Source organism: Lepidochelys kempii, chromosome 3 (genome assembly GCF_965140265.1).
Source record: "Lepidochelys kempii isolate rLepKem1 chromosome 3, rLepKem1.hap2, whole genome shotgun sequence".
Classification (NCBI taxonomy): Eukaryota; Metazoa; Chordata; order Testudines; family Cheloniidae; genus Lepidochelys; species Lepidochelys kempii.
Genome location: NC_133258.1, coordinates 145,732,121 through 145,759,961, shown reverse-complemented (window position 1 = coordinate 145,759,961; position 27,841 = coordinate 145,732,121). Strand labels below are relative to the sequence as shown.

The following is a 27,841-nucleotide window of genomic DNA, read 5'->3' as shown; positions in this document are numbered from 1 at the left end:
CACCGTTTATAATGGTGTTAAATATATTTAAAAGTGTTTAATAGATAAGGGGGGGTTGCACTCAGAGACTTGCTATGTGAAAGGGGTCACCAGTACAAAAGTTCAAGAACCACTGCTGTATTGTTATCTCTTTGCTGTTCCTGCTTTGATTAGGGATTTGGAGTCTCTGGTTCATTGGGTTAGGTGGTGGAACTAAAAATATTATGGCAGTAACCCACTCACTCTCAAGAATCCTTTCATGTGACTGCTGGAGTATGCCTAGATATATATGGGAAGGAAATGGCATACAGTATATACTGTAGTGTGACAATGGCAACACAGAATGAAGAAAACTCCAGAAGGTCCCTTTACACCAGCCTGTAATCCTGGGAAGTTAGAGGCTCCTTGGCATGTGCTATTGGTGAGAATTCAAGCGGATAGCTGGGCACCTATTTAGTGATATCTGTGTCACACCACTGCACAAAAAATGAACTTGTCTTAGAAGAGCATTAGCTACCCACATAATGACCATATCAACAACTGCCTCTAATGGTCAGAAACGTTCAGTAGATGGGCTATCAAGCTATATCATCTATTTCTCTATACCCTCTAACTCAGACATTATAAAACTGATGTGGGTAGTGATAATCGCATGTCGGTTTAACCAGTATTTTGCACTGAATTTCTCATGATGTGTGTAGTGTATTTTTATAGTAAAAAGGGATTTATTAAAAAACCCTTTAAATTATGTCAAATATTCAGTGTGTGTATACTCTTTGGGGTAGTGAAGCAAATATATTTTATTAAAGACTCCTTTGGGTGTTCCTTTGCACACCAAATTGTATAACTATACAGTAATACAAGGCAATATTTTGCTCCACAACTGAAAAATAAGCCTTAAGTGTATTTTCCTTCTCTGATTTTATTATAGGTAGCACAGTTGTCTTGGATTGAGAAGAAAGTAGCTGCTACTCTTTTTGGGACTCCACCAACTTCAACAGTACAGGAAGCTTTGCAGAATTTCCTTAAGGTAGATCCTATCCAACAGTTTTTCTGAGTAGCTATTTACCAAATACTCTGTGTGACTGTTTTCAAGAGATCAGCGTAGCAGCTATAAATTCAAGGTTCTATCACATTTCTGCAATACTTTTTTTTTTTTTAAAGTTAGTGTGGGGTAGAGTGAGTAGCACCACTTATTTATTCTCTTTTTAAAAATTTCAGTAACCTCCCAGGTTAATTGCTATCAGATTTCATGTCAAAGCTACAGATGCCTTTGAGACAAAAGTAATCGTAGTGAATAACTTTTATGTTAAGCCCATTTTTTAAGGGACTTGCATAAGTGAGGATGATTTTTATGCAATTTCAATGGAAAACTCTGACACTGTGGCAGTTTCCTCTTTCTAATCTAAACTTTGCATTCTGTAGCTTTCAGTGGTACATTCTTCCTTGTGTGGGAGATGAGTAAATACTGAGTACACGTAATATGAAGCAAAATGGATGGTTCCATCACATAGAAGCATGTTCCTGTGCATTTGTCTTTGAATTCACAATTTTAAGAAAACTGTGTGTGCATGCGTTAAAGCTGCCATTGGGCAACTTTTATCAGTTACTGCTATTTCTGCAGTTGATAAGTATAAACCAGTTAACAAATTCAAAAGGGTAAATTTTCATAAATGTGATTCCTTAGAATCATAGATTAGGTTGGAAGAGACCTCAGGAGGTCATCTAGTCCAACCCCCTCCTCAAAGCAGGACCAACCCCAATTCAATCATCTCAGCCAGGGCTTTATCAAGCCAGGACTTAAAAACCTCTAAGGATGGAGATTCCACCACCTCCCTAGGTAACCCTTCCCGTGCTTTGCCACCCTCCTACTGAAATAATGTTTCCTAATATCCAACCGAGACCTTCCTCACTGCAACTTGAGACCGTTGCTCCTTGTTCTGTCATCTGCCACCACTGAGAACAGCATAGCTCCATCCTCTTTGGAACCCTCTTTCAGGTAGTTGAAGGCTGCTATCAAATTCCCCCCTCATTCTTCTCTTCTGCAGACTAAATAACCCCAGTTCCCTCAGCCTCTCCACGTAAGTCATGTGTCCCAGCCCCCTAATTTTCGTTGCCTTCTGCTGGACTCTCTCCAATTTGTCTGCATCCTTTCTGTAGTGGGAGACCAAAAACTGGACGCAGTACTCCAGATGTGGCCTCACCAATGCTGAATACAGGGGAGTAATCACTTCCCTCGATCTGCTGGCAATGCTCCTACTAATGCAGCCCAATATGCCATTAGCCTGCTTGGAAACAAGGGCACACTGACTCATATACAGCTTCTCGTCCACTGTAATTCCCAGGCCTGGTCTACAGTACGCGGTTATTTCAGAATTAGCCGAGTTACTTCAAAATAAAACTGATTCCGTTCACACGAGCAAACCAATTTTTTTTGATTTAAAGGGCTCTTTAATCCGATTTCTGTACTCCACCTCAGCACGTGGAGTAGCGCTAAAATCGAGATCGCAGTTCCGGGTTACAGGTACTGTGGTCGCAATTCGACATTATTGGCCTCCGGGAGCTATCCCAGAATGCTCCCTTGTGACCGCTCTGGACAACACTCTCAACTCCGATGCACTAGCCAGGTAGGCAGTAAAAGCCCCAGGAACTTTTGAATTTCCTGTTTGGTCACCACCAGCACAGGCGACCGTGCAGAGTCCACTAGCACAGGCGACCACGCAGTCCCAGATTCGCAAACAAGCTCCAGCATGGTCCGAATGGGAGGTACTAGATCTCATCGCATGTTGGGGAGACAAATCTGTTATGGCAGAACTATGTTCCAAAAAAAGGAATGCAAATACGTACACTAAAGTCTCCAGGACCATGACGGAAAGAGGCTACTCCAGGGACACAGGGCTACTCCAGGGACACAGAGCAGTGTCGTACAAAAATCAAGGAGCTCAGGCAAGAGTACCAAAAAGCCAGGGAGGTGAACAGGCGCTCTGGGTTACAGCCCTATACATGCTGCTTCTACCGTGAGCTGCATACAATTATGGGGGGTGACGCCACCACTACTCCACCACTGTTCGTGGACACCTGCAAGGGGTGAGTAGCACGGAGCGAGGAGGATGAGTTTTTGGAGGAGGAGGAGGACAGTGCACAGGTGGCAAGTGGGAAATCCGTTTCCCCCCCTCCAGGAACTATTCTTAACGCTGGAGACAATAGCCTTCTCTCACTCCCAAGGCATGCTCCCGGACCATGACCCTGGAGAAGACACTTCTGGTGAGTGAGAGCTTGATTGGAGCCATGGGGTGGGGGGAAACCCAGCTGCGCTGGGGTGTTCGTGTTTAGTTTAAAGGGCTTGCTCATCCCTGCTCAGAGCCTCATCGGAGCCACATGGCGGGGGGGGGGGGGGAAGGGGGAGAAGGGTGTTGTGTGAAGCGATCATCCCAGAGAGCCTGGCAGTTTGAAAGCATTGAAATGAATGTGGAAGAAGCAGAACCCTGTGTGCCCCTAAGCCAGGGCTTACCATGGCTGCCTGCAAGCTGAATTCTGTTGCCCGGTCGCATGTGATGGCTTACTCACACCAGAGTGGCAGTCACTTCAGTATAAGAGTGTGCAGAAAGAACATGTGTTGTGTACTATGAATTGCCTGTTTCACTGAGAAAGAGTGTCCTCTTTGTTCTCTAAAATGTATCTTTTAAAATACTATCTTCCCTTTTTCTCCTCTTGCAGGTGCAAATGTTTCAACGTGGCCCCTATCTACTCCGTCCCAGAGGCTGGTCCAGATTAGAAGGCGGAAAAAACGAACTTGGGACAACATGTTTGCCGAGCTCATGCAGTCCCCCCCACACTGATAGGGCCCAGCTGAAAGCGTGGAGGCAAACAATTAATATGAAGAGAGGAGGGACTCACGCGATGAGAGCAGGCAGGATGCTATGGTCAAGCTCATGGGGGAGCAAACTGACATGCTCTGCTGTATGGTGGATCTAATGCAGGAAAGGCAGCAAGGCCACAGACTGCCGCTGCAGCCCCTGTATAACTGCCCTCCCTCCTCCCCAAGTTCCATAGCCTCCTCACCCAGACACCCAAGAACATGGGGTGGAGGGAAGGTTACGGGGACCCACACAGTCAACCCCGGGGGATTGCACAAGCAGCAGAAAGCTGGCATATCTGAAATTTGGTTTCTGGACTTGTCCTTCCCTCCTCTTCCACCCCCCTAACCTAATACTCCCTCCCACTCCCCAGTCTAGCTCGGGGGCAGGTAACTTTGAGAAACAAACACAACTGTCACACCGTAGCCTGGCCAGTCATGAAACTGGTTTTCAAAGCTTCTCTGATGTGCAGCATGCCCTGCTGCGCTCTTCTAATAGCCCTGTTGACTGGCTGTGCAAAACTGGCCACCAGGCAAGTTGCCTCAACCTCCCACCCTGCCAGAAACGTCTCCCCCTTACTCTCACAGATATTGTGGAGCACACAACAAGCAGCAATTACAATGGGAATAATGGTTGTGCTGAGATCTAAACCGAGTCAGTAAACTGCTCCAGCGCGCTTTCAAACGTCCAAACGCACATTCTGCACTTGCTCAGCCTATAGTTGAACTGCTCCTTACTACTGTCCAGGCTGCCTGTGTACGGCTTCATAAGCCATGGCATTAAGGGCTGGGTCCCCGAGGATGACTATAGGCATTTCAACATCCCCAATGGTTATTTTCTGGTCTGGGAAGTAAGTCCCTTCCTGCAGCTGTTCAAACAGACCAGAGTTCCTGAAGATGTGAGCGTCATGCACCTTTCCTGGCCATCCCACGCTGATGTTGGTGAAACGTCCCTTGTGATCCATCAGTGCTTGCAGCACCATTGAGAAGTACCCCTTGCAGTTTACGTACTGGCTGCCAAGTTGGTCCGGTCCCAAGATAGGGATATGCGTTCCATCTATCGCCTCACCACAGTTAGGGGACCCCATTGCAGCAAAGCCATCCACTATGACCTGCACATTTCCCAGAGTCACTACCCTTGATAGCAGCTGGTCCATGATTGTGTTAACTACTTGGATCACAGCAGCCCCCACAGTAGATTTCCCCACTCCAAACTGATTCCCAACTGACGGGTAGCTGTCGGTTGTTGCAAGCTTCCGCAGGGCTATGGCCACTCGCTCCTCAGCTGTGAGGGCTGCTCTCATTTTGGTGTCTTTGCGCTTCAGGGCAGGGGACAGCAAGTCACAAAGTTCCATGAAAGTGGCCCTACACATACGAAAATTTCACAGCCACTGGGAATCATCCCATACCAGTCTGTGCTTGTTTCCCGGGCCCAGAATCGGTGTTCCATGGCATGAACCTGGCCCAACACCACCATGATCTCCCAATTGCCACATGCCATGCTTCTAGGAACATCTGTGTCCATGTCCTCATCAGTATAGTAATCGCGCTGTCATCACTTCCTCGCCCGATTTTGCAGGCACTGCACATATTGCTGGATAATGCGCAAGGTATTTACAATGGTCAAAACTGCAGCAGAGATCTGAGCGGGCTCCATGGCTATGGCACCTGCATGGGTAATCTTGGAAAAAGGGTGCGAAATGTAGGAGAGCAGAGTGGCAGCAGAACAGGTGCTGTTCGGTTCACGATAGCCATAAAAAGGTGGGAAAAGGTTGTCTTCTGTAGCTTTCACGGACGCGGGAGCCCAGGACAGACAACATGGAGAAGCTTGGTAGCGCGGCAAGAGCGGGAGAGCAGAGTTGGCGGCGGAAGCTGTGCTGCTCGGTTCACGATGGCCGAGCAGAGTTGGCAGCGGAAGTGTTCGATGAGGAAGAGAACGAGTAGATACTAGAGATTACGAGAGGAAATGCGAGGTGGATTCATAGTAGCAGGAGAGCAGCGGTGCACCGTCTGCTGAAAGCAGTATGGCATCTGCATGCCAAAAAGGTGCAAAACGATTGTCTGCCATAGCTTTCACGAAGGGAGGAGCGACTGATGACACACACCCAGAAACACCTGAGAGAATGTTTTTGCCCCTTCATGCACTGGGAGCTTAACCCAGAATTCCAATGGGCGGCGGGGACGGCGGGAACTGTGGGATAGCTACCCACAGTGCACCACTCCGACATTCGATGCTAGCCTCGATACTGTGGACGCACTCCGCCCAATTCACGGGCTTTAGTGGGGACACAGAAGACTGAATGTATAAAATCGCTTCCAAAAATTTGAATAGAATAAATTTGAAATAATTTTGTACTGTAGAAGTGCATGGATTCTTCCGTCCTAAGTGCAGGACTCTGCACTTGTCTTGTTGAACCTCATCAGATTTCTTTTGGCCCAATCCTCCAATTTGTCTAGGTCACTCTGATCCCTATCCCTACCCTCCAGGAGGTTCTACCTCTCCCCCAGCTTAGTGTCATCCATGAACTTCCTGAAGGTGCAATCCATCTCATCATCCAGATCATTAATGAAGATGTGGAACAAAATTGACCCCAGGGCAGTCTGCTTGATACCGGCTGCCAGCTAGACATCAAGCCATTGATCACTACCCATTGAGCCTGACGATCTAGCCAGCTTTCTATCCACCTTATAGTCCATTCATCCAAACCGTACTTCTTTAACTTGCTGGCAAGAATACTGTGGGACACCGTATCAAAAGCTTTGCTAAAGTCAAGGAATCAACTTTCCCCATATCCACAGAGCCAGTTATCTCATCATAGAAGGCAATCAGGTTGGTCAGGCATGACTTGCCCTTTGGTGAATCCATGTTGACTGTAGCTGATCACTTTCCTCTCCTCCAAGTGCTTCAAAATGGATTTCTTGAGGACCTGCACTATCATATTTCCAGGAACTGATGTGAGGCTGACCGGTCTGTAGTTCCCTGGATTCTTCTTCTTCCCTTTTTTAAAGATGGGCACTATATTTGCCCTTTTCCAATCGTCTGGGACCTCCCCTGATCACCAGGAGTTTTTAAAGATAATGGCCAATAGCTATGCAATCACATCAGCCAACTCCCTCTGCACCCTTGGATGCATTGCATCAGGCCCCATGGACTTGTGCCTGTCCAGCTTTTCTAAATAGTCCTTAACCTGTTCTTTCACCACTGAGGGCTGCTCACCTCCTCCACATACTGTGTTGCGCAGTGCATCAGTCTGGGAGCTGACCTTGTCTGTGAAGACAGAGGCAAAAAAAGCATGGAGTACTTCAGCTTTTTCCACATCATCTGTCACTAGGTTGCTCCCCCATTCAGTAAGGGTCCCACACTTTCCCTGACCACCTTCTTGTTGCTAGCATACCTGTAGAAACTCTTCTTGTTACCCTTCACATCCCTTGCTAGCTGCAACTCCAATTGTGCTTTGGCCTTCTTGGTTACACCCCTGCATGTTCAAGCAATATTTTTATACTCCTCCTAGTCATCTGTCCAAGTTTCCACTTCTTGTAAGCTTCCTTTGTGTGTTTAAGTTCACCAAAGAGTTCTCTGTTAAGCCAAGCTGGTCACCTGCCATATTTGTTATTCTTTCTGCACATTGGGGTGGTTTGTTCCTTTGCCCTCAATAAGGCTTCTTTAAAATACAGCCAGCTCTCCTGGGTTCCTTTCCCCCTCATGTTAGCCTCCCAGAGGATCCTGCCCATTAGTTCCCTGAGGGAGTCAGTCTGCTTTTCTGAAGTCCAGGGTCCATTTTCTGCTGCTCTCCTTTCTTCCTTTTGTCAGGATCCTGAACTCGACTATCTCATGGTCACTGCTGCCCAGGTTGCCACCTTCTTCTACTTCCCCTACTAATTCTTCCCTGTTTATGAGCAGCAGGTCAAGAGGAGTATGGTCCCTAGTTGGTTCCTCCAGTACTTGCACCAGGAAGGTGTCCCCAACACTCTCCAAAAACTTCCTGGATTGTCTGCACTGCTGTATTGCTCTCCCAGCAGATGTCCAGATGATTGAAGTCCCCCATGAGAACCAGGGCCTGTGATCTGGAAACTTCTGTTAGGTAGTTGTCCAAAGAAAGCCTCATCTACCTCATCCTCTTGCTCTGGTGGTCTATAGCAGATGCCCACCACAACATCACCCTTGTTGCACTCACCTCTAAACTTAACCCAAAGAGACTCAACGGGCTTTTCTCCAGTTTCATACTGGAGCTCTGAGCAATCAGACTGCTCTCTTATATACAGTGCAACTCCTCCACCTTTTCTCCCCCGCCTGTCCTTCCTGAACAGTTTATACCCATCCATGACAGTGCTCCAGTCATGTGAGTTACCCCACCAAGTCTCTGTTGTTCCAATCCCATCCTAGTTCCTTGACTGTGCCAGGACTTCCAATTCTTCATGCTGGTTTCCCAGGCTTTTTGTGTTTGTGTACAGGCACCTAAGGTAACTAGCTGATTGCCCTACTTTCTCAGTATGAATCAGGAGACCTCCCCTGTTGCATCCTCCTCCTTGTGTTCCTCCCTGTATCCCACTTACCTCAGGACTTAGGTCTCCATCCCCTTCTTGAGCTATTTTTCAGATTTATTGGACAAACACATTTTTCCTCAATATCAAGCTTGCTTTTTTCATGTCCCTACTTTGTTTAAAAATAAACACAAATTCCTGTATTGTTGGACAATACATATCTACATCTACACTACCACCCTGCCTATATAACCAATGTTTATTCTATTTAAGGGTCACTTTCCACTAAGTCAGTGGAAAAACTCCCATTGACATCAGTGGACTTTGGCTCAGGCTCCAGTGCTGTAAAGTAACTGTAGTTTTAAGTGATCTTCTGCACCTGTCTAAAGCCTGATGATAAATGTTTGTGCATTTTTTTTCCACAGTACCACCAATAACAGCGAATGTTTTGGCCTAAGAAATAGCAGCAATAGTAAATTCCGCTGAGATACTTCATAACTACTGTCCTTATGGTTACCAATTATTTTGTAAAGTGTTCAATCATCATTAAGATTTGCACATCTCTTGTATATTCAAAAAGGGGTAATATCTGTGGCTCGTGCCGAGATAAGATTTTTTGAATACATGTATCCAACTCTGCAGGGCATCAGAGGAGTCTATCCAGAGCTCTTACAACAAAGTTAGCATTAGGGGAGTCAGATGCTCCCAAATATATTTTAAAGACATCTTGAACCTTCCCGGAGAGAGGGTGAAGAAGAGGGTGGAGACACAGATAAAAGAGAGAAGGAGAAGAGGGGAAGGGTGAAAAAAATCGTTAAAGCAACTATGCATAGTTCTTGCTCACTTGCCTAGAGTGAGCAATGGTTTCTTGGTTATTTGACAGCAGAGTAAAATACCACTTTTTAAAAAAAATTATCTTCCACCTGGTATGAATGGGTGAACGCTGTTAATTTTGTATCTGGGGTGATGCATTTTCTTGATCCTTTTACAAGCGTTTAAGAGACAGAAGCCCCAGGACTTGAGCAAAGTCTCAAAAAACTACTTTTCCAGCTTTTGCGTGTTAACCATAAGAATGTTACATGTATATATTTTTTAAACAGTGATAAAGGAATTATGGAGCATTGGTATGAGATGATTCAGACAGAAGGGACCCAGTCTAAATCTTTGAGGAAGCTTTGTGCTTTATTGGAAATTGAATCTTGATCACATTAGTCTCATCACGCTATATTTGTATTTCTGTTGTTTCCTGTATTTTATTATCCAGGCTGAAGAAATGCATCCTGGATATTCCAAATACAATTATGTGTTTTTGGCAAAGGTAACTAAAACAGTTTACTTTAAAAAAATATATGTATAATTCATAGAGTCTGGTATTATAGATGGCCTGGTTAGTTTTTACACAGTTTTTTTCTTTCAGTGCTACAAAGATCTTGGCCATAGAAGCAATGCACTGAAATACTGTGATTTTGCATCATCAGTGTTACCAGTTACCAATGAGGTAAGTACCGAAAGTGACAACAAGTTTCTGTTGTAATTGTTGTCCTCTCTTTGGCACTCATCACTGTTGTGTCCAAATGCACTATGGTAATAAAGCTACACCACTTTACCTCTTGAAGGTGAAACCCTCCTCCTTTCTTTTTAAGCCAGTTTATTACAATAGTTGATTGCATCTGTGTGAAATATCTTACAAAATGGTTGTTTGGGAAGCTTCCTAAAGCTTGCTCTGAAGAGTCTGGTTTACGCCAAAGAGTTGACCCATTTGTAATTCATCTATTTGTATTAAACTAACTTAAGCTCAAACTGTTCTGTGTGTCCACACTAGCCATTCTTGTTACCCAAACAGTCCAGGGCACCCCAACTTTACCCTTCTGTGGGCTCAAGGCGTAACCCAGTTAATTTAGGCACCCTCACCCTTTCACAATTCCTAGGCACCTATCCTTACCCAGTTCCTAGAGCTCAGGGCCACCCATAGAGCTCAGGGCATAACTTGCTTAATTTAAGTACCCACCCTAAGGCTTAGAGTGGGTTTGCAGGGCCTGATACCGGTGAAAGAGCCTTACAGAGTAATATCCTTAACCTCTATTTATTAACAGTTACCAAAACAGAATACACACGCTAAGCATACAATGCTCATCACTCCCAATAAGGCAGATAAACTTTTCTTAGTGGCCAGTCAGGGATCAGGTCATCCGGGGCTCCTCCACCTTCTGCACGATATATAGCTGACAGGCTGTTGAAGTCTGGCAGCTCTGATCTTGGACTATGTCCTGGAGTTAATTTCCAAAGAACTTCCTTTTGGACCCCCGTTTATATAGTTAAACTTGAGTCCTGCTTAGCTGTACCATAATCAAAGTGCTACAAAACAGTATTTTCCACCAATCCTAGCCCATTACAAAACAGTTCTTTAACCAATCAGACCCCACCACCTTAATGGATATAAATCTTGCAAAATTAGTTATGTAACAGACAGAAACCATACAGCTAAACAATAGAGAAGTGGGGACCATAAAGGCAAAACAATAAAGAAGTATAGATTTCACAGTCACATCTGTTGATGAGTGATTCCTTGCCAGACAGAATGCTATCAAACAAAGTTTTCTTTAACCATCTTAAGATCTGTTTCTTTATCTGGTGATGGTCAGCACTTACGACAGGAGCGCCGCCTTAACAGCCCAATGTTACATTGTTTTGATGCGATTTACATGGAATGTGGGGATGTGACTTTCTGCTTCTTAGCTCATGGTTGCTGCTGTCCTAATGTGGCTGCAGAAAAAGGCCTCAGACCTTACATGCTGCAAAGTTTTGCCCCACGTCCACATTTGCACTGCCCTAAATAATGTCGGTCTCAGTGACTCTGGATTGTGGATTTCTGGTTCTGCTTCTAAAAGCAGTGTACTCTGGAACCCGGTGATTCTGCAAGACCACCAGCGCATTGTGGGTCAGTAGCAGAAGGAGGATAAGTTTCAACTTGTCTTCAGCCACAGTACTATTAAACTAGTACAGTCTGAACCTGTTACACCTGCTGAAGAAAGTCTGTTCTAACTGACTATTAGATCCTTTGTTGACCATTTGGAGTGCTTTGGTATGTGGACACAACATGTTCTATAACTACCCTAGAGACTTCAACTGGTTTAATTTCTCCAGTGTAGACCAGGTTGTGGCAATAAAATCCATACATATTCTCTGATCTCCTGTAGAAGCAAGTTCCACAGTTACAGACCTTCCACTGAAAATGCCTTAATGTCCTAGAGCATCACAAGTTCAAACCTGAGCTTTGTCAGCCTAAGACCCCACTGTGAGCATAGCAGATGTGGTGGGACAGGAGAGAGATATGAGGTGGTTCCTGAGAGGAAATGGCCGTATCCCATTCAGTTCTTGAAGTTAAGGAAATAAGACCTTTAAGTGGCCCCATAGTTTGATTGATAACTGTGTCAAATGTTCCTGCTCAGAAGACAGACCACTGCCTGCTGCACCAAGAGCAGCTTCTGGGTGGGCCTTAGTATCAGCCAAAGTTAGGGTATATTATAATATAATATATTAAATATAATAAATCAACCATGACATTTTCTGGTAATATATATTGGTACAAATATTAATATTAATCTCCTTAGCAGTGTTTCATTCTTTACTTAATGCTAAGATATGCCTTGAGTTTATCTTTTTTTTATACTAAAGTTAAGAGGATCTGTCATCAGTTAGCAGAACACAGTAGTACACAGTAGATCTGTCATCAGTTAGCATTACACAGTAGATTGTAGAAAAATCAAGACCACAGGCTTTGGGGAACAGTTTGTAACTGAACTGGTTTAAGCAGAGACAGTTTAGCATGTCTACATTAGTCATAGAATCATAAGACTGGAAGGGACCTTGAGAGGTCATCTAGTCCAGTCCCCTGCACTCATGGCAGGACTAAGTATGCTGAATGGTTTTGCCCCCATGTTCACCCTTGTGCTATCCACATGATGTTGCAATGAGCTCTGGGTGAAAAAGTAGAGGAAATAATTTCAGATATTACACAGTAAAAATGCATCAAAATAGAACAGACAGATCCCAGAAGGTTATGGTGGGCACACGATCCCTCAAATACAGCAAGCCAAAAGGATCAATTCTCTTCAAGATATATGTGAAAACTGGTTAAAGAAAGCTTGAGGCAAACAGCACTATGTTAAAATGCACTAGAGAACATTTGAACACCAGCAACGTCTACATGGACCAACTAATGCTCAGCACGTTATTGTGCTTTAGAAATCACACCCTGTAGAGCGCAGCACCCCACTGTGTAGACAAGCCTAAGAGTGGGGACCAATTGAGCCCCTCTTAGCAACAAAATACTTGTTCAACTAAAACACTTAAATGATTCACCCTTTTCTGTTTTGCATGATTTTAAAGATATCACAACATTCTGTCCCTGGATTGTTGTTTGCGTGACTTGGCTTTGTTTACATGTGAAATGTTTTGGATTAGATTTAGAAGAAAGTCCAGGAAAAAGAGACATTGGGGTCACAGTGAGTAATGCAGTAAAACCAATGTGTGTGATCAAACAACAAGCAAAGTCTGTGAAACAAGTAAATATAATGTAGAGATTTGAAAGATGAATTGTGCCAAATGTCAGCTCTAATTACATCTGAATTAGAATATTGTGGATTATTCTGTTTATTGAATAAGGGAAGGACTATTATTGAAATTGGAAAAAATGTGATGGAAAAGCTCCTGAAATGATTCAGGGTTTGGAGATTAAGGCGGGAAGAATATCTAGTCAGATTACTTTGGGGAGGGAAGACGTACTGAGAATGCAGAGGCTCATGGAAAGAAAATAGTAAATAGATACCAGTAAAGTTTCTAAAGTGGAAACAGATCTGAAAATAAGGAGGTCATAGATTGAAGATGGAGAGGAGGAGAAGGAATTCAGGCAGAATGTATTCAATGTGAAGGTTACTTCAGTATAATTGTGCAGTCTCAAAGTTCATCATATGACACATGGCTTAAGATGCTGTCACAGTCATGCTAGAAATCTGTCATTTCCGTCTGTAACCCTCTTCTCAAGTGGTTTAAAATGTCAATTCAGCAGGGGAATTCTTTGATTATACTTTTTTTAAAGATTGGTTCTTGAGAAATATGTACATTTATATAAAAAGCAGAAGCATAATATAATAATACTGTGGACAACACTATCATTCTACCTGTCACTCAGGCCCGTAACCTGGGTATCATCTTTGCTTTGAACCTCTTTCTAAGTCCTCATTTCCAGGCTGTGTCTAAGTCTTGAAGATTCTTTCTGTGTAACATCTCTAAAATATGACCTTTTGATTGATTGATCCATCCATCCATCCAGCTAAAACCTTTGTCCAGGCTCTCATCTCGTGTCTTGATTCCTGTGACATCCTTTTCTCTGCTCTAGGGCCTACAACAAGCTTGACTGCAGTTAGACAGCTGGTGTGCTGAGACCACTGCCTGTTGTGCTGATAAATATTATTGTCTCATTGTTTCCCAATGCTTCCCCCCCGCCTGTTGATATCCACCTGTTTGTCTCTTGTCTTGTAATTAGATTGTGAGCTCTTTGGAGAAGGGACTGTCTCCTTGTTCTGTGTTTGTACAACACCTAGCACAATGGAGGTCTTGGTCCATGACTGAGATTCTTAGGTTCTATAATAATACAAATAATAATAGACTAAGGGCTAGATCCACAAAGGGGACTTAGTCTCAGCATTGCAATGTCTAACATTTAAGTCTCCTGCCACCTAATGGAATTCATTCTCAAGTTAGGCAGCTAGGCTCCTATACAAAGCATGGGGAGAGTTAGAAGCCTAATGGGAGTTACAAAGGCCACTATGTGGACAAGGAGCTGCTTAAACTAGCCTGTAGGAAATACTGAGGAGGGAGATGTGTCCTAAGCCCCAGCCCTCAAAGGGACTTAGGCGCTTAATACTGGGCCAGAAGGAGGTGCCTCATGTACTCGGGATTCACAGCCATGAACCCGCTCCTGGAGTTAGGTGCCTAAGCCGCGTCATCCTCTTTCTCACAAAAAATGGAGGAGGTGGTAATAGTGGCCTTCTATTCAATATCCCAGTGGCTAGAGCGCTCACCCAGGGTACGGGAGACCCCGATTCAAATCCCCACTCTGTCTAATTTGTATCAGGGATTTGAACCCAGGTCTCCACCATCTCAGATGAGTTCCTAACTACTGCTTTCTGAGGTGGGAATCTATCCTGTGGAAACTGTTCCACTTTGTACGAAATAGTTAGATATTCACTGGACCAGGGACTGGAACCATCAGGTGAGTGCCCTAACCATTGGGCGAGAGAGCTGTTCTCTCTCTGTTTAAGTATTTCCTACAAATTGGAACAGCTTCAAAAGCAAGAAAGAGTGACCCACCCCAGAACACCCTAAAGCCCAGTGGTTAGGCGCACACCTGGGAAGGGAAAGAGATCTTGCTCCACATCAGGCAGAGTAGGAACTTGAACCCTGGTTTCCTAGATCTTGGGTGAATTCTCTAACTTCTGACTATGAGGGTGCCGCTGTTGCCATCACCACCTCTTTTTCCTGGGCTGCGTTTTTGGTGGATGGGTGGGGGCAATCTGATAGGTGGCTTCTGAGGATGCCTACCGGATTGGGCCTTGCAGGTGAGATAGGTAGAAGAACACCTACTTTGTGTATAGTCACCAAGCTGTTTGGCGTCATCAGGAGACGTTACCAGAGGAAACTTAGGTGCCTACCGGGTTAAGCAGCAATTTAGTGGGTATTTTGAGGATCTAAATTTTGGGCTTAGGTACCTAAAGTGGCAGTTAGGTGCCTAGATCCCTTTGTGGATCCAGCCCTAAATGACAAATTTCTGGAGTGGTGCAACAATGGGTTTTAAGTAATAAGCACTTAAAGCTGTTTGTGGTGCAATTTATGCTGCTGCATAAACACTAGAAATAATAGTCAGTGATGGCCTGATTTCTCAGAGCTGCTGAGCACTCACAGCTTGCACTGAGTTCTGTGCGGGCTACAGGTACTAAGCATCTCTGAAAATCAGGCCATTCTCATATTCACGTTCGTCCCTAATGAATTTTGATCCTAGAAAACATAGGCCCAGATCTTCAGCTGGTTTAAATGAACATAGATCCAGGACAGTAGTCACATCCAAATATCCTCTTTTTCTCTGCTCTCCCTGCTACCGAATATGCACTTATTCCCAGGGGGCCACTTCCAAGTTGGGAGCATCTCTAAGTAGACAGGTTTCAAAGTAGCAGCCGTGTTAGTCTGTATTCGCAAAAAGAAAAGGCATACTTGTGGCACCTTAGAGACTAACACATTTATTTGAGCATAAGCTTTCGTGAGCTACAGCTCACTTCATCGGATGCACGAAAGCTTATACTCAAATAAATTTGTTAGTCTCTGAGGTGCCATAAGTACGCCTTTTCTTTTTTCTAAGTAGACAATATCCCTCATGAAGGAAAAAAAAATTCAGTGGGCCAGTTTCAAACTGGGAGTAATTCTTCAAAGGGGGCACAAAAGAAGTCTTCAAGTAAAATGACAAGCTACTTCTCAAAGAGAATTTATTATCCTTCATGTTCATTGTTCCTATAAGTCCCTATATCTTGAGGTTTTGGAAATGGGCAACTTGGCATCTCTGAACAGGGGGCCACAATCATATACACAGTTTTTTTTAAAAACAAGGGAATACACGAGTAATGTCACAAACTAGATTTGGGGGTTAAATTGGTGGTACAGCCCTATTTTAGATTTCTTTGCCTTTATCCCCTGTACTAAACAGAAGGCTTTGATGAATCGTATGGTCTTCCATAAATCTCATATTGTAAAGTTAGAAGTGCATGAGACATTACGTTGTCCTGCTTGTCTCTGGTAGCTCTCCAGGTGGATAACCTCAGGGTCCTGGGAAACATTTGCCCTCTCAATAAAACAGGTCCTAATGTGCAAGACTGTTTGTGAACTATAGTTGAATGCATAATGGCTGCTCTGTTTAGCCAGTGGTCATTACGCTACCATTACTTTGAAATGTGCTCTGAGGAACTGAGTGTGTGAAAGGCATTATATAAATTCTGTCCAAAGCAGATGTGGTGAACTACCTAAATGAAAACAATACTTTTTGAAATCTTGGGAGAAAAATGTGATGATTTAATTTGAAAATATGAACAGTCATTTGAAATTTAAAAAGGAGGTGTGAGTTTGTATATGCATATAGTATTAAAAATACAGTTCTCAGCAAGCAAAGGAGGCCTAGTGTTGCAGAACTGAAAGCACCGATTCCTTGTTTTTAACAAAGAATCTTGTATATTGTCAGTGGTGAAACTTGTAGCAGCAAGAACCTAAAAATATAGTTTTAATATGTCCAAGTATAAAAAGCAAAACAAGAAAAATAACTTGCTTTTATATCCTCCATGTGGGCCACAGTGAAGATACCATGCTTGTCTATTGGGAACAATGAATTAATCGCTAAGCAGTATAATAAAAGATTTAGTAGCATGTTACCCGAAAAAATTAGAAGGTTCCAATCATCCATGGCCCCATATAAAAATAAACGTGAGGAACTGTGGTTATAAACGCCTGCCTCCCCTATCCCCCAAAAAAGAGTTGTCATTTCAGAAGAGCTGAAAACAGCAAAGCAGGAAGCGCTATCCATTTACACTGGAAGATGTATCCAATCCAGACAAAAATTATATTAAACTGGAGTTAAGATGGAGACTATATATAAGTATATTAATGGTGGTACAATGTATTGGCATACTGTAGTTATCAAAAAACTACTACTAAAAACACAAGAAATTCAGAATTAAGGTTAAACATCAAAGAAACAAGGAGGGTGAGGTAATATCTTTTATTGGACCAACTTCTGTTGGTGAGAAAGACAAGCTTTCAAGCTACGCCTGAAGAAGAGCTCTTGTGTCGCTTGGAAGCTTGTCTCTCTCACCAACAGAAGCTGGTCCAATAAAAGATATTACCTCATTTATAATCTCTCTTAATTCCTGGGACCAACATGGCTACAATAACCCTGCAGACATTAAAGAAACACACATTTGAATGTTATAGAAATGCACAATGAAGATATTGTCAGGAGACCGGGTCTGAGGCATTCATGCCTAGTGGTCAGAGTCCAAATGCCAGAGCCCTGGCTCAAGACAAGGCCAGAACCAGGGTCGAAGGTCAGAACTGGAGTCAGAAGCCAAATGACAGAGCCAATGGTAAAGACCGAGTCAGAATCAGGAATCAGAGCTGAGGATCAAAACTGGATTACCGGGGTGTCCGGGAAGAACATAAGAATGGCCATACTGGGTCAGACCCAAGGTCCATCCAGCTCAGTATCCTATCTACTGACAGTGGCCAATGCCAGGTTTCCCAGAGGGAGTGAACCTAACAGGTAATGATCAAGTGATCTCTCTCCTGCCATCCATCTCCACCCTCTGACAAACAGAGTCTAGGAACACCATTCCTTACCCATCCTGGCTAATAGCCATTAATGGACTTCACCTCCATGAATTTATCCAATTCTCTTTTAAACCCTGTTATAGTTCTAGCCTTCACAACCTTCTCAGGCAAGGAGTTCCACAGGTTGACTGTGCACTGTGTGAAGAAGGACTTCCTTTTATTTGTTTTAAACCTGCTGCCCATTAATTTCATTTGGTGGCCCCTAGTTCTTATATTATGGGAACAAGTAAATAACTTTTCCTTATTCACTTTCTCCACACCACTCATGATTTTATATACCTCTATCATATCCCCCCTTAGTCTCCTCTTTTCCAAGCTGAAAAGTCCTAGCCTCTTTAATCTGTCCTCATATGGGACCCGTTCCAAACCCCTAATCATCTTAGTTGCCCTTCTCTGAACCTTTTCTAATGCCAGTATATATTTTTTGAGATGAGACCACATCTGTACGCAATATTCAAGAGGTGGGCATACCATGGATTTATATAAGGGCAATAAGATATTCTCCGTCTTATTCTCTATCCCTTTTTTAATTATTCCTAACATCCTGTTTGCTTTTTTGACTGCCGTTGCACACTGCATGAACGTCTTCAGAGAACTATCCATGATGACTCCAAGATCTCTTTCCTGATTAGTTGTAGCTAAATTAACCCCCATCATATTGTATGTATAGTTAGGGTTATTTTTTTTCAATGTGGATTACTTTACATTTATCCACATTAAATTTCATTTGCCATTTTGTTGCCTAATCACTTAGTTTTGTGAGATCTTTTTGAAGTTCTTCACAGTCTGCTTTGGTCTTAACTATCTTGAGCAGTGTAGTATCATCTGCAAACTTTGCCACCTCACTGATTACCCCTTTCTCCAGATCATTTATGAATAAGTTGAATAGGATTGGTCCTAGGACTGACCCTTGAGGAACACCACTGGTTACCCCTCTCCATACTGAAAATTTACCATTTATTCCTACCCTTTGTTCCCTGTCTTTTAACCAGTTCTCAATCCATGAAAGGATCTTCCCTCTTATCCCATGACAACTTAATTTACATAAGAGCCTTTGGTGAGGGACTTCGTCGAAGGCTTTCTGGAAATCTAAGTACACTATGTCTACTGGATCCCCGTTGTCCACATGTTTGTTGACCTCTTCAAAGAACTCTAATAGATTAGTAAGACATGATTTCCCTTTACAGAAACCATGCTGATTTTTGCCCAACAATTTATGTTCTTCTATGTGTCTGACAATTTTATTCTTTACTATTGTCTCAACTAATTTAGCAAGAATTTTTAATGACTCTGTAAACTGAGGGGTTGTACTGTATGATTGAAGAATTGCTAACATAGTTCCTATTTTTAAGAAAGGGGAAAAAAAAAGTCATCCGGGTAATTATAGGCCTGTTAGTTTGACATCTGTGGTATGCAAGGTCTTGGAAAAAATTTTGAAGGAGAAGGTAGTTAAGGACATTGAAGTCAATGGTAAATGGGACAAAATACAACATAGTTTTACAAAAGGTAGATCGTGCCAAACCAACCTGATCTCCTTCTTTGAGAAAGTAACAGATTTTTTAGACAAAGAAAACGCAGTGGATCGATTTTAGTAAAGCATTTGATACCGTGCCACATGGGGAATTATGAGTTAAATTGGATAAGATGGGGCTCAATGGGAAAATTGAAAGGTGGATAAGGAACTGGTTAAAGGGGAGACTACAACGGGTCCTACTGAAAGGTGAACTGTCAGGCTGGAGGGAGGTTACCAGTGGAGTTCCTCAAGGATCGGTTTTGGGACCAGTCTTATTTAATCTTTTTATTACTGACCTTGGCACAAAAAGTGGGAGTGTGCTAATAAAGTTTGCGGATGATACAAAGCTGGGAGGTATTGCCAATTTAGAGGAGGACAGGGATACCCTACAGGAGGATCTGGATGACGTTGTAAACTGGAGTAATAGTAATAGGATGAAATTTAATAGTGAGAAGTGTAAGGGCATGCATTTAGGGATTAATAACAAGAATTTTAGTTATAAGCTAGGGACGCATCAATTAGAAGTAACGGAGGAGGAAAAGGACCTTGGAGTATTGGTTGATCATAAGATGACTATGAGCCGCCAGTGTGATATGGCTGTGAAAAAAGCTAATGCGGTCTTGGGATGCATCAGAAGAGGTATTTCCAGTAGGGATAAGGAGGTTTTAGTACCGTTATACAAGGCACTGGTGAGACCTCACCTGGAATACTGTGTGCAGTTCTGGTCTCCCATGTTTAAGAAGGATGAATTCAGATTGGAACAGGTACAGAGAAGGGCTACTAGGATGATCCGAGGAATGGAAAACTTGTCTTATGAAAGGAGACTCAAGGAGCTTGGCTTGTTTAGCCTAACTAAAAGAAGGTTGAGGGGAGATATGATTGCTCTCTATAAATATATCAGAGGGATAAATACCGGAGAGGGAGAGGAATTAGTTAAGCTCCGTACCAATGTGGACACAAGAACAAATGGATATAAACTGGCCACTAGGAAATTTAGACTAGAAATTAGACGAAGGTTTTTAACCATCAGAGGAGTGAAGTTTTGGAATAGCCTTCCAAGGGAAGCAGTGGGGGCAAAAGATCTATCTGGCTTTAAGATTAAACTCGATAAGTTTATGGAGGAGATGGTATGATGGGATAACATGGTTTTGGTAATTATATATTCATGGTAAATAGGCCTAATGGCCTGTGATGGGCTATTAGATGGGGTGGGATCTGAGTTACCCAGGAAAGAATTTTCTGTAGTATCTGGCTGATGAGTCTTGCCCATATGCTCAGGATTTAGCTGACTGCCATATTTGGGGTTGGGAAGGAATTTTCCTCCAGAGCAGATTGGAAGAGGCCCTGGAGGTTTTTCACCTTCTTCTTTAGCATGGGGCACGGGTCACTTGCTGGAGGATTCTCTGTTCCTTGAAGTCTTTAAACTACGATTTGAGGACTTCAATAGTACAGATATAGGTGTGAGGTTTTTTTTGTAGGAGTGGTGGGTGAAATTCTTTGGCCTGCGTTGTGCAGGAGGTCAGGCTAGATGATCATAATGGTCCCTTCTGACCTAAATATCTATGAATCTATGAATTTGCCCGGTACAGACGTTAGACCTACCGGTCTGTAATTGCCGGGATCACCTCAAGAGCCCTTCTTAAATATTGGCGTTACATTAGCTATCTTCCAGTCATTGAATACAGAAGTGGATTTAAAGGACAGGTGACAAACCATAGTTAATAGTTCCGCAATTTCACATTTGAGTTCTTTCAGAACTCTTGCGTGAATGCCATCTGGTCCCAGTGACTTGTTACTGTTAAGTTTCTCAATTAATTCCAAAATCACCTCTAGTGACACTTCAATCTGTGACAATTCCTCAGATTTGTCATCTACGAAAGACAGCTCAGGTTTGGGACTCTCCCTTACATCCTCAGCTGTGAAGGAATTCATTTAGCAAAGAATTCATTTAGTTTCGCTGCAATGACTTTATCATCTTTAAGTGCTCCTTTTGTATCTCGATCGTCCAGGGGCCCCACTGGTTGTTTAGCAGGCTTCCTGCTTCTGATGTACTTAAAAAACATTTTATTATCTTTTGAGTTTTTGGCTAGCTGTTTTTCAAACTCCTTTTTGGCTTTTCTTATTACATTTAATTTGACAATGTTTATGCTCCTTTCTATTTACCTCAATAGGATTTGACTTCCACTTTTTAAAAGATGTCTTTTTATCTCTCACTGCTTCTTTTAACACTTTAGCACGTAAATAGTGTGGCACTGATCCTGAACATGCTATGTTCAAATACAGCTGTCTGACCAGTCACCAAAACATCAACTATGACTACAGCTATGACATCCAAGAGTGCTATATGACCCATTTTGCCACCAGATGGATTAAATGATGTGTTGCTACAGTAAAAATGTTATTAAAGTAAGTTTTAGTTAAGAGAATACTTTACCATTTCATTTTACAGTTTGTTACAAAATTAGATTTTGCTTTAAGATAACTTTCTCTGAATATTAGGATCTATGTCACAATAGTAAAAGACTAAGAGCTAAATATATACAGCTTGACTGAGTGATCATTAATACCCTGATCCTCCATATAGGCAGCCCATTGGGCTGACATAGAGCCCCACTGATGTCGATGAGGTCTGCCTATGAACAGCTCCATTAAAGGATCAGGGTGTAAGGTGGCACATGATAACCATTCAAGAGTATTTGAAAGTACAAATAATTTCTCCCTTCTCAGTGTTAAGACTAAGGTAGTATAACAAGTAGTAATGGAGTAAAACTAAGACGAGCATTAAGACTATTGGCAGGAGCAGGTCTGGTTCTGAGGTAAGAGCAGGGCTGGGACAGGATGGGAACAAGACGAGATGCAGGGCACGATCTGGGCTGGAGCTGTAGAGGAGCAGGGTTTGGTGAGAGGTAAGCACAAGAAAGCAGGGAGGGCGTGGGTGTATTTAAGAACTGGCCTGCTAGCTTCCTGAGCTAATCAGGCAGGGCAGTCCATCAGGCAGCCTAGGTGACTCATTAGGGCATCAGGAATACTGCAGCTGCAGGGCCTTACTCCTGACCGGCATCCATTGCCTGATGACCGTAGTAGGTTAGCAGGAGCCAGGGATTTACTAAGGATTACAGCAGCTCTTGAAAATATTAAAAAGTCCATGAGGAGGAGGCAGATGGACTGGAAACAAGGATTAAGATCTGGAACTTGTGGGATCAAGAGTAGAGGGCAGATGAGTCAAGGTACTTAGCTGGGAAATGTGAAAATCTGAAGAATCCCTTGATATTGGACAAGAATGCAGCAACAGGGGAAGAACTCAGCCTGTGCAGGTTTTTTTGTGTATATAAATAACCATGACAGACCTCCCTAGTGATAGATTCACATTTTCAACAGTTTGCATAGGAAAGGGCTAAAGACACTCACATGTATATTTTTGCACTATATATATGTGCATGTGTATATATAGAGAGAAAGTATGTGTGTGTATACACACACACACACACACACACACACACACAAAATAAATGAGTGTGTATATGAGAGAAAGAGAGAGAATTGCAGTCTCCATCAGTCATTTGACCCCTTTGAAAGTTTGCTGTACCTGCGCAGGGGTGGCAGGTGTGTAGAAATTTTGGTGGTGCCCACAACCCACCCACGCCAAACTCCGCCCCCCACCTGCCTAAGGCTCTGGGAGGGAGTTTGGGTGGGGGAGGGGGTCTGGGGTGCATGCTCTGGGATGGAGTTTGGGTGCTGGGTGTAGGCTCCGGGCTGGGGCAGGGGGTGGGGGTGCAGGAGGGGATGAGGGGTGCAGGCTCTGGGAGGGAGTTTGGGGGTGCAAGGGTAAGGGCTGTGGGGCTGAGGATGAGAGGTTTGTGGTGTGGGAGGGGGCTCAGGGCTGGGGCAGAGGATTAAGGTGCGGGGGGATGAGGGCTGGGGATGAGAGGTTTGGGGTGTGGGAGGGCAGGATAAGAATAGGGGGCACTAGGACCCTGCGGCAGCAGTTGATGCGGGGAGCTGGCAGAGCAGAGTCAGCATGAGCTTCAGGCTCCGGGGTGGAGGAGGTGAGCAGGGGCGGCAAGTGGGGGCCTGGGGACATTCGGGGGAGGGGCGGCAGGCGGGGCCGGGGGAGAGACCTGGCCCCAAACATTGGTGGAACCGGGCCCTGAATATTGCTGGAGCCCAGGCACCACGAGTGTATATAACTCACCGCCCCACAGGTTATTTTGATGTTTGAAACACTCTTGCATCATCTTAAATGTGCTTTTCCCAATCTCACGAACTGTTCACCCTTACTAGGTCTTGCCAAGATACTTCAAATAAACCTAATCTGAAATTTCTGTGACAAGTTGGTTTGTAGATATGGCATGGGAGTACAAAAGTACCAAATTTTAAGGGGAAATTACCTTTATTGAGTATTTGGGATTGGGGAGGAATCAGGATTTTTCGTCAAAAATAAGTCTCAAACTCAACCATAGAGAGGCTGCCTCTTTTCCATAATCCTGCCATGGGAAGAGAGCTAGAAATCTTGGTAAACCACCATGGTTGTATGATTGGAGCAGAGAAGGGCATGGGTTATATTCTGTTTGTGGAGAAATTGATACCAAAGGCATTAGATATTGATTTGGTTGGGGATTCCCTTTGCACTGAATGTGACTGTTTGAATTTCAGTAAAGGGCCCAGCCAGAATAGGCAATCTTTGGGGCACCATAATTTACTCTTACAGACTAACAACTGAAACATGCTGCTTAAAAACAGACTATATGTTAAGGTACTAAATTTATAAAACAGAAGATTAACACCTTCTATATTCTCCTTTTCTTTTTTTTACCTCTCTCTCATACATTATAATCTACATGGTTTTTAAGTTATTGCCAAAAGGCTTGACTTTTTCTATTGCTTACATTTTTTTCACAGTCCAAAAAAGTATATGGGGAGATGACCTGGATATTTGCATTTTTTTGATTGGGGGCACACTTGTGTGGTAATTTTTATACATATTAATAAACTATCCTACCTCTATGTATTGAGTTTAACATGTTATGATGAAACTGATGATTAGTTTATTACTAAGCAGTCATGGCAGCATACTCTCAAATGTAAGTAGGGTGACCAGACATTCCGACATTATCAGGACCGTTCCTATATTAGGGGCTTTGTCTTATATATGCAATATACCTAATGCCCTGGGGAGAAAAAAAAATGGTCATCCCGATTTTTCATACTTGCTATCCAGTCACCCTAAATGTTTGAACATAGGTGTCAGTGTAATAAAAATGTGATTGATTGATTGCAGTGTGGGCCATGTTGGTGCTTCAAGGACTAGTTACGGACATGTAGGAGAAATATAAATTGAGATGGTAGCACATGCCAGGATTGAAAGGAGGTGCAATTAGTTTCATTTTCCTGAAGGGAGGCTCAGCTTTCAAAAATTTGGGATATGCTGCTGCTAACTGTGCTAAAATGAAACCAAATTAAGTGGTGAAATTTGGTTTTCAAGGTTGGACAAAGAGCCAGTCAGGATATAAAACTTTACATAACTGATGATCAGTATAAATTGAACCTCAAGTCATCTGTCGAAGACATACCTCTGCAACACAAATCCTAGAAATAGCTGAAATATGAGTTTTCAGTCATTTTGATAATTTTTTAAATAAAGTGTCATTAGAACATGCAGCATTGCAAACAGTCAACTGCATGTTTTTCATTTTGGTGGCATTGATAATTAGAAGTCTTGAGAAATCATGGCTCATTTCCAGAGGAAGACATTAGAAATATGTGAGACAGTAAAACGCCCTGTCTTGTGACATACAGTAACAACACAGAAAATTGCAAGTGGGTGACTGCAGTGATTTATTGAAATATCTAAGGAGGAAAGCAATATTATGAAATTATATTTAAACTGATGACTACTGCAGTTATGCTTATTATATATGAAGTGCCTGCGGTAGTTATTAAATTGGGAACAGGCAGCAGGTTAGTTTATATAACTAAATATATTGTCCACAAGAGATTTTACTCTAATTGGCCACCATTGTGTGTGATTGGGTCTCTCTCGTAGTGTACTTGAGGGTGTCTCATGGACCTGTACAGGAATTATATAGCTATAACCAGAAGTTATGAGAGTGGTTCTCAAAACATGGTAACATCAATGCTGTCCATTTAATGAATATTAGAGTATAGTTTTGGACCCTGATGGCCAAACTCTGAACTGATGAAACAAGCCTTGTAGCCCCATTGACTTCAGTGAAGTCATACCTGATGGATAGCAGTCTAGAATTTGGCCCCAATAGCACAAAGTTATGTTCTGGTTTGCTGGTGCACCCATTTTGCAATGTTGCCATGATGTGTCGACTCCCAGTGATGCACAGTTGGGGCTTTATCACCAAACACACGTTAAGTATCCATTGTGCTGAATGTTTCATGCATAAGGAAATAGCTGAGAGATGGGAGGTAAAAATAAAGATTTTTATCTTTCTCCCATATTTTTATTTGCAGTTAAAGAAAAACATTCAGAAATTAGCTGCAAAACACCCGCAGATTAAGGCTAGCAAACCTCTCTCCCCAACAACCTCTTCTCCCTTTCCTGTTCTCAACAACCTCCCTTTCCTCTTTGTCCCCTTTCTCAGCTGCCTCTCTTTACTTTTTCTATCTCTAATCCCTCAGATCTTTCTCTCCGTTGCTAAATTCCCTGAAGTTGATGGACAAAAGAGAGACATCTAAACAGGAAGAGAAGGGAGCGGGGGGTGGATGAGCCCATAACCTTAAATGTCCTTTAGGGAGCAGTTTATGGCCCACAGAACATATGGAACTCACATTTGATTGTAAAAATATATTAGAAGCGTTTAACCAATGTGTGTTTTTCAGTAGAAAGTCAAAGTTGAAAATGGCAATTGGTCCTACCTACTCAGCTAGAGCCAATCTTCAACCTAGGAGTGAACAACTGGGTCTCTTGCCAACAAACTGCTTTCCTGGTCTCCAGAAGGAGATCAAGGCCTTCCCATCCTCCCAGCTACAAATGAATCAATATGATTGTTCATCCCTAGAAGATGAGACCCAGTGAATTTCTAAAATGCCTTAAGGGAGAAAGCTGTGCAGGACCAGTGATCCTCTACTCCCACAATAATCAGTGATCTCCTTTACCTCCACACTGCACCTCCGCATGCCAGGTTGACAGCCCTGGAATCTGAGCTCTTCCTCCATAAAGCACGGTCACAGTCAACAGCAGTGCAAGCTTTTCTTCCCTGCCAGTGTGCTACAACCCTCACCTGGAGGGACCTGTTTCTATTCAGTGTTTGGTTTCTTTGTTGGTATTGCCAGCAAAAATTCCAGTAGTTGTGCTTTTTGCAATGTGGTCTCTTCTCTCTGGATAGAACAATTCACATAGGCCATTAAGCAGGCTCCATGCTATTACCAATCTCTTCTTTCAAGTAGTTTTTAGAGCAGCCACATTTTGGTTTCTTTCTCTAATTTCTTTTCTTAGCAGCAGAGGCAGATGCAGGAAAGATTGCCCAACCTTTAGCTCTGGGTGTGTTGCAACTGTCTGAAAAGATTGCCCAATGTATTAGTCTTGTTTTTCTTCTAAGGAAAGAGAGAAATATGCACGGCTATTTTGGAGATGATTTTTAAAAGGGATAATTTGTGGTGTGAATAAGGAACTCAATCCGTCTTTGAAATACTGAATAAAATTCCCTAGGATATGACAGAACCTGAGAGAAGTATTTATACCTTTTGGCTGAGAGAAGTGTGAAAAGACTAGAACTATTTTTTTTTCCCTAACTGTAGCAAGAGTGCCTGTTCAGTTACTTCTGCGTTTAGCCCTGAAAATCATTTCTGAATTCCACTGAATGAACAGTCGTAAATTTGTAAACCTATTATACTTCTGAACCAAGATTGTGGCAGTTTCTTGATGCGAGGATTGTGTGTTTTCCAACTCTGTATTAAGAGCCAATGGCTATGGCTACACTGGCACTTGACAGCACTGTAACTTTCTCGCTCAGGGGTGTGAAAAAACACCCCCTCGCACGCAGCAAGTTACAGCGCTGCAAAGCGCCAGTGTGAACAGTGCCCCAGCGCTCTAAGCTAATCCCCTCGTGGAGGTGGACTACCAGGAGCGCTGGGAGAGCTCTCCCCCAGCGCTGGAGCATGACCATGCTCTCACTTCAGAGCACTGCCACGGGAGCGCTTTGAAGTTTTGAGTGTAGCCATACTCTTAGACCAGACACTCTGCGGGGGTGCAGTGGCATGAAATTTAAGAGGTGTGGGATATAATGTGATATTTCTTCCCGTTACCAAGAGTATTCTGGCAAGAGTGTACAGGCTGTACGATATGTGCCTTTCAAGACTCTGATAAATGATTAGGTGGATAGTATAGCCTATTGTTGCCAGTGAGAGCACATATTCAAAGGACTTATACAGCTAACGTATTTATGCCTTAATCCGGCCTGATAGTATAATATCATTTGACATTTCTTGCATATGTTTTCTATCAGTTTCAAATATTTCTCTTTATTCCACCATGTCATTATAGACAACTAACCAAAATAAAGAGGAGCAGGAGTTTATTCACCCATAAACTATATTTTAAAATGTTCTGTATTTTG

The 27,841-nt window shown here is 43.0% G+C and overlaps 1 protein-coding gene across 6 annotated transcripts in view; it reads left to right on the top strand.

The window, feature by feature from the left end:
• Positions 1-27,841, top strand: part of RMDN2 (regulator of microtubule dynamics 2) — a 73,983-nt gene that overhangs the window by 41,744 nt on the left and 4,398 nt on the right. For 2 of the 6 annotated variants that reach the window (XM_073338400.1, XM_073338401.1), the window contains exons 8-10: positions 911-1,009; positions 3,159-3,243; positions 3,697-9,565. In XM_073338400.1, coding sequence (XP_073194501.1) covers positions 911-1,009; positions 3,159-3,243; positions 3,697-3,818 — 306 coding nt within the window. In that variant the 3' untranslated portion in view covers positions 3,819-9,565. The other 4 variants (XR_012158182.1, XR_012158181.1, XM_073338402.1 and 1 more) reach the window with 4 other exon arrangements.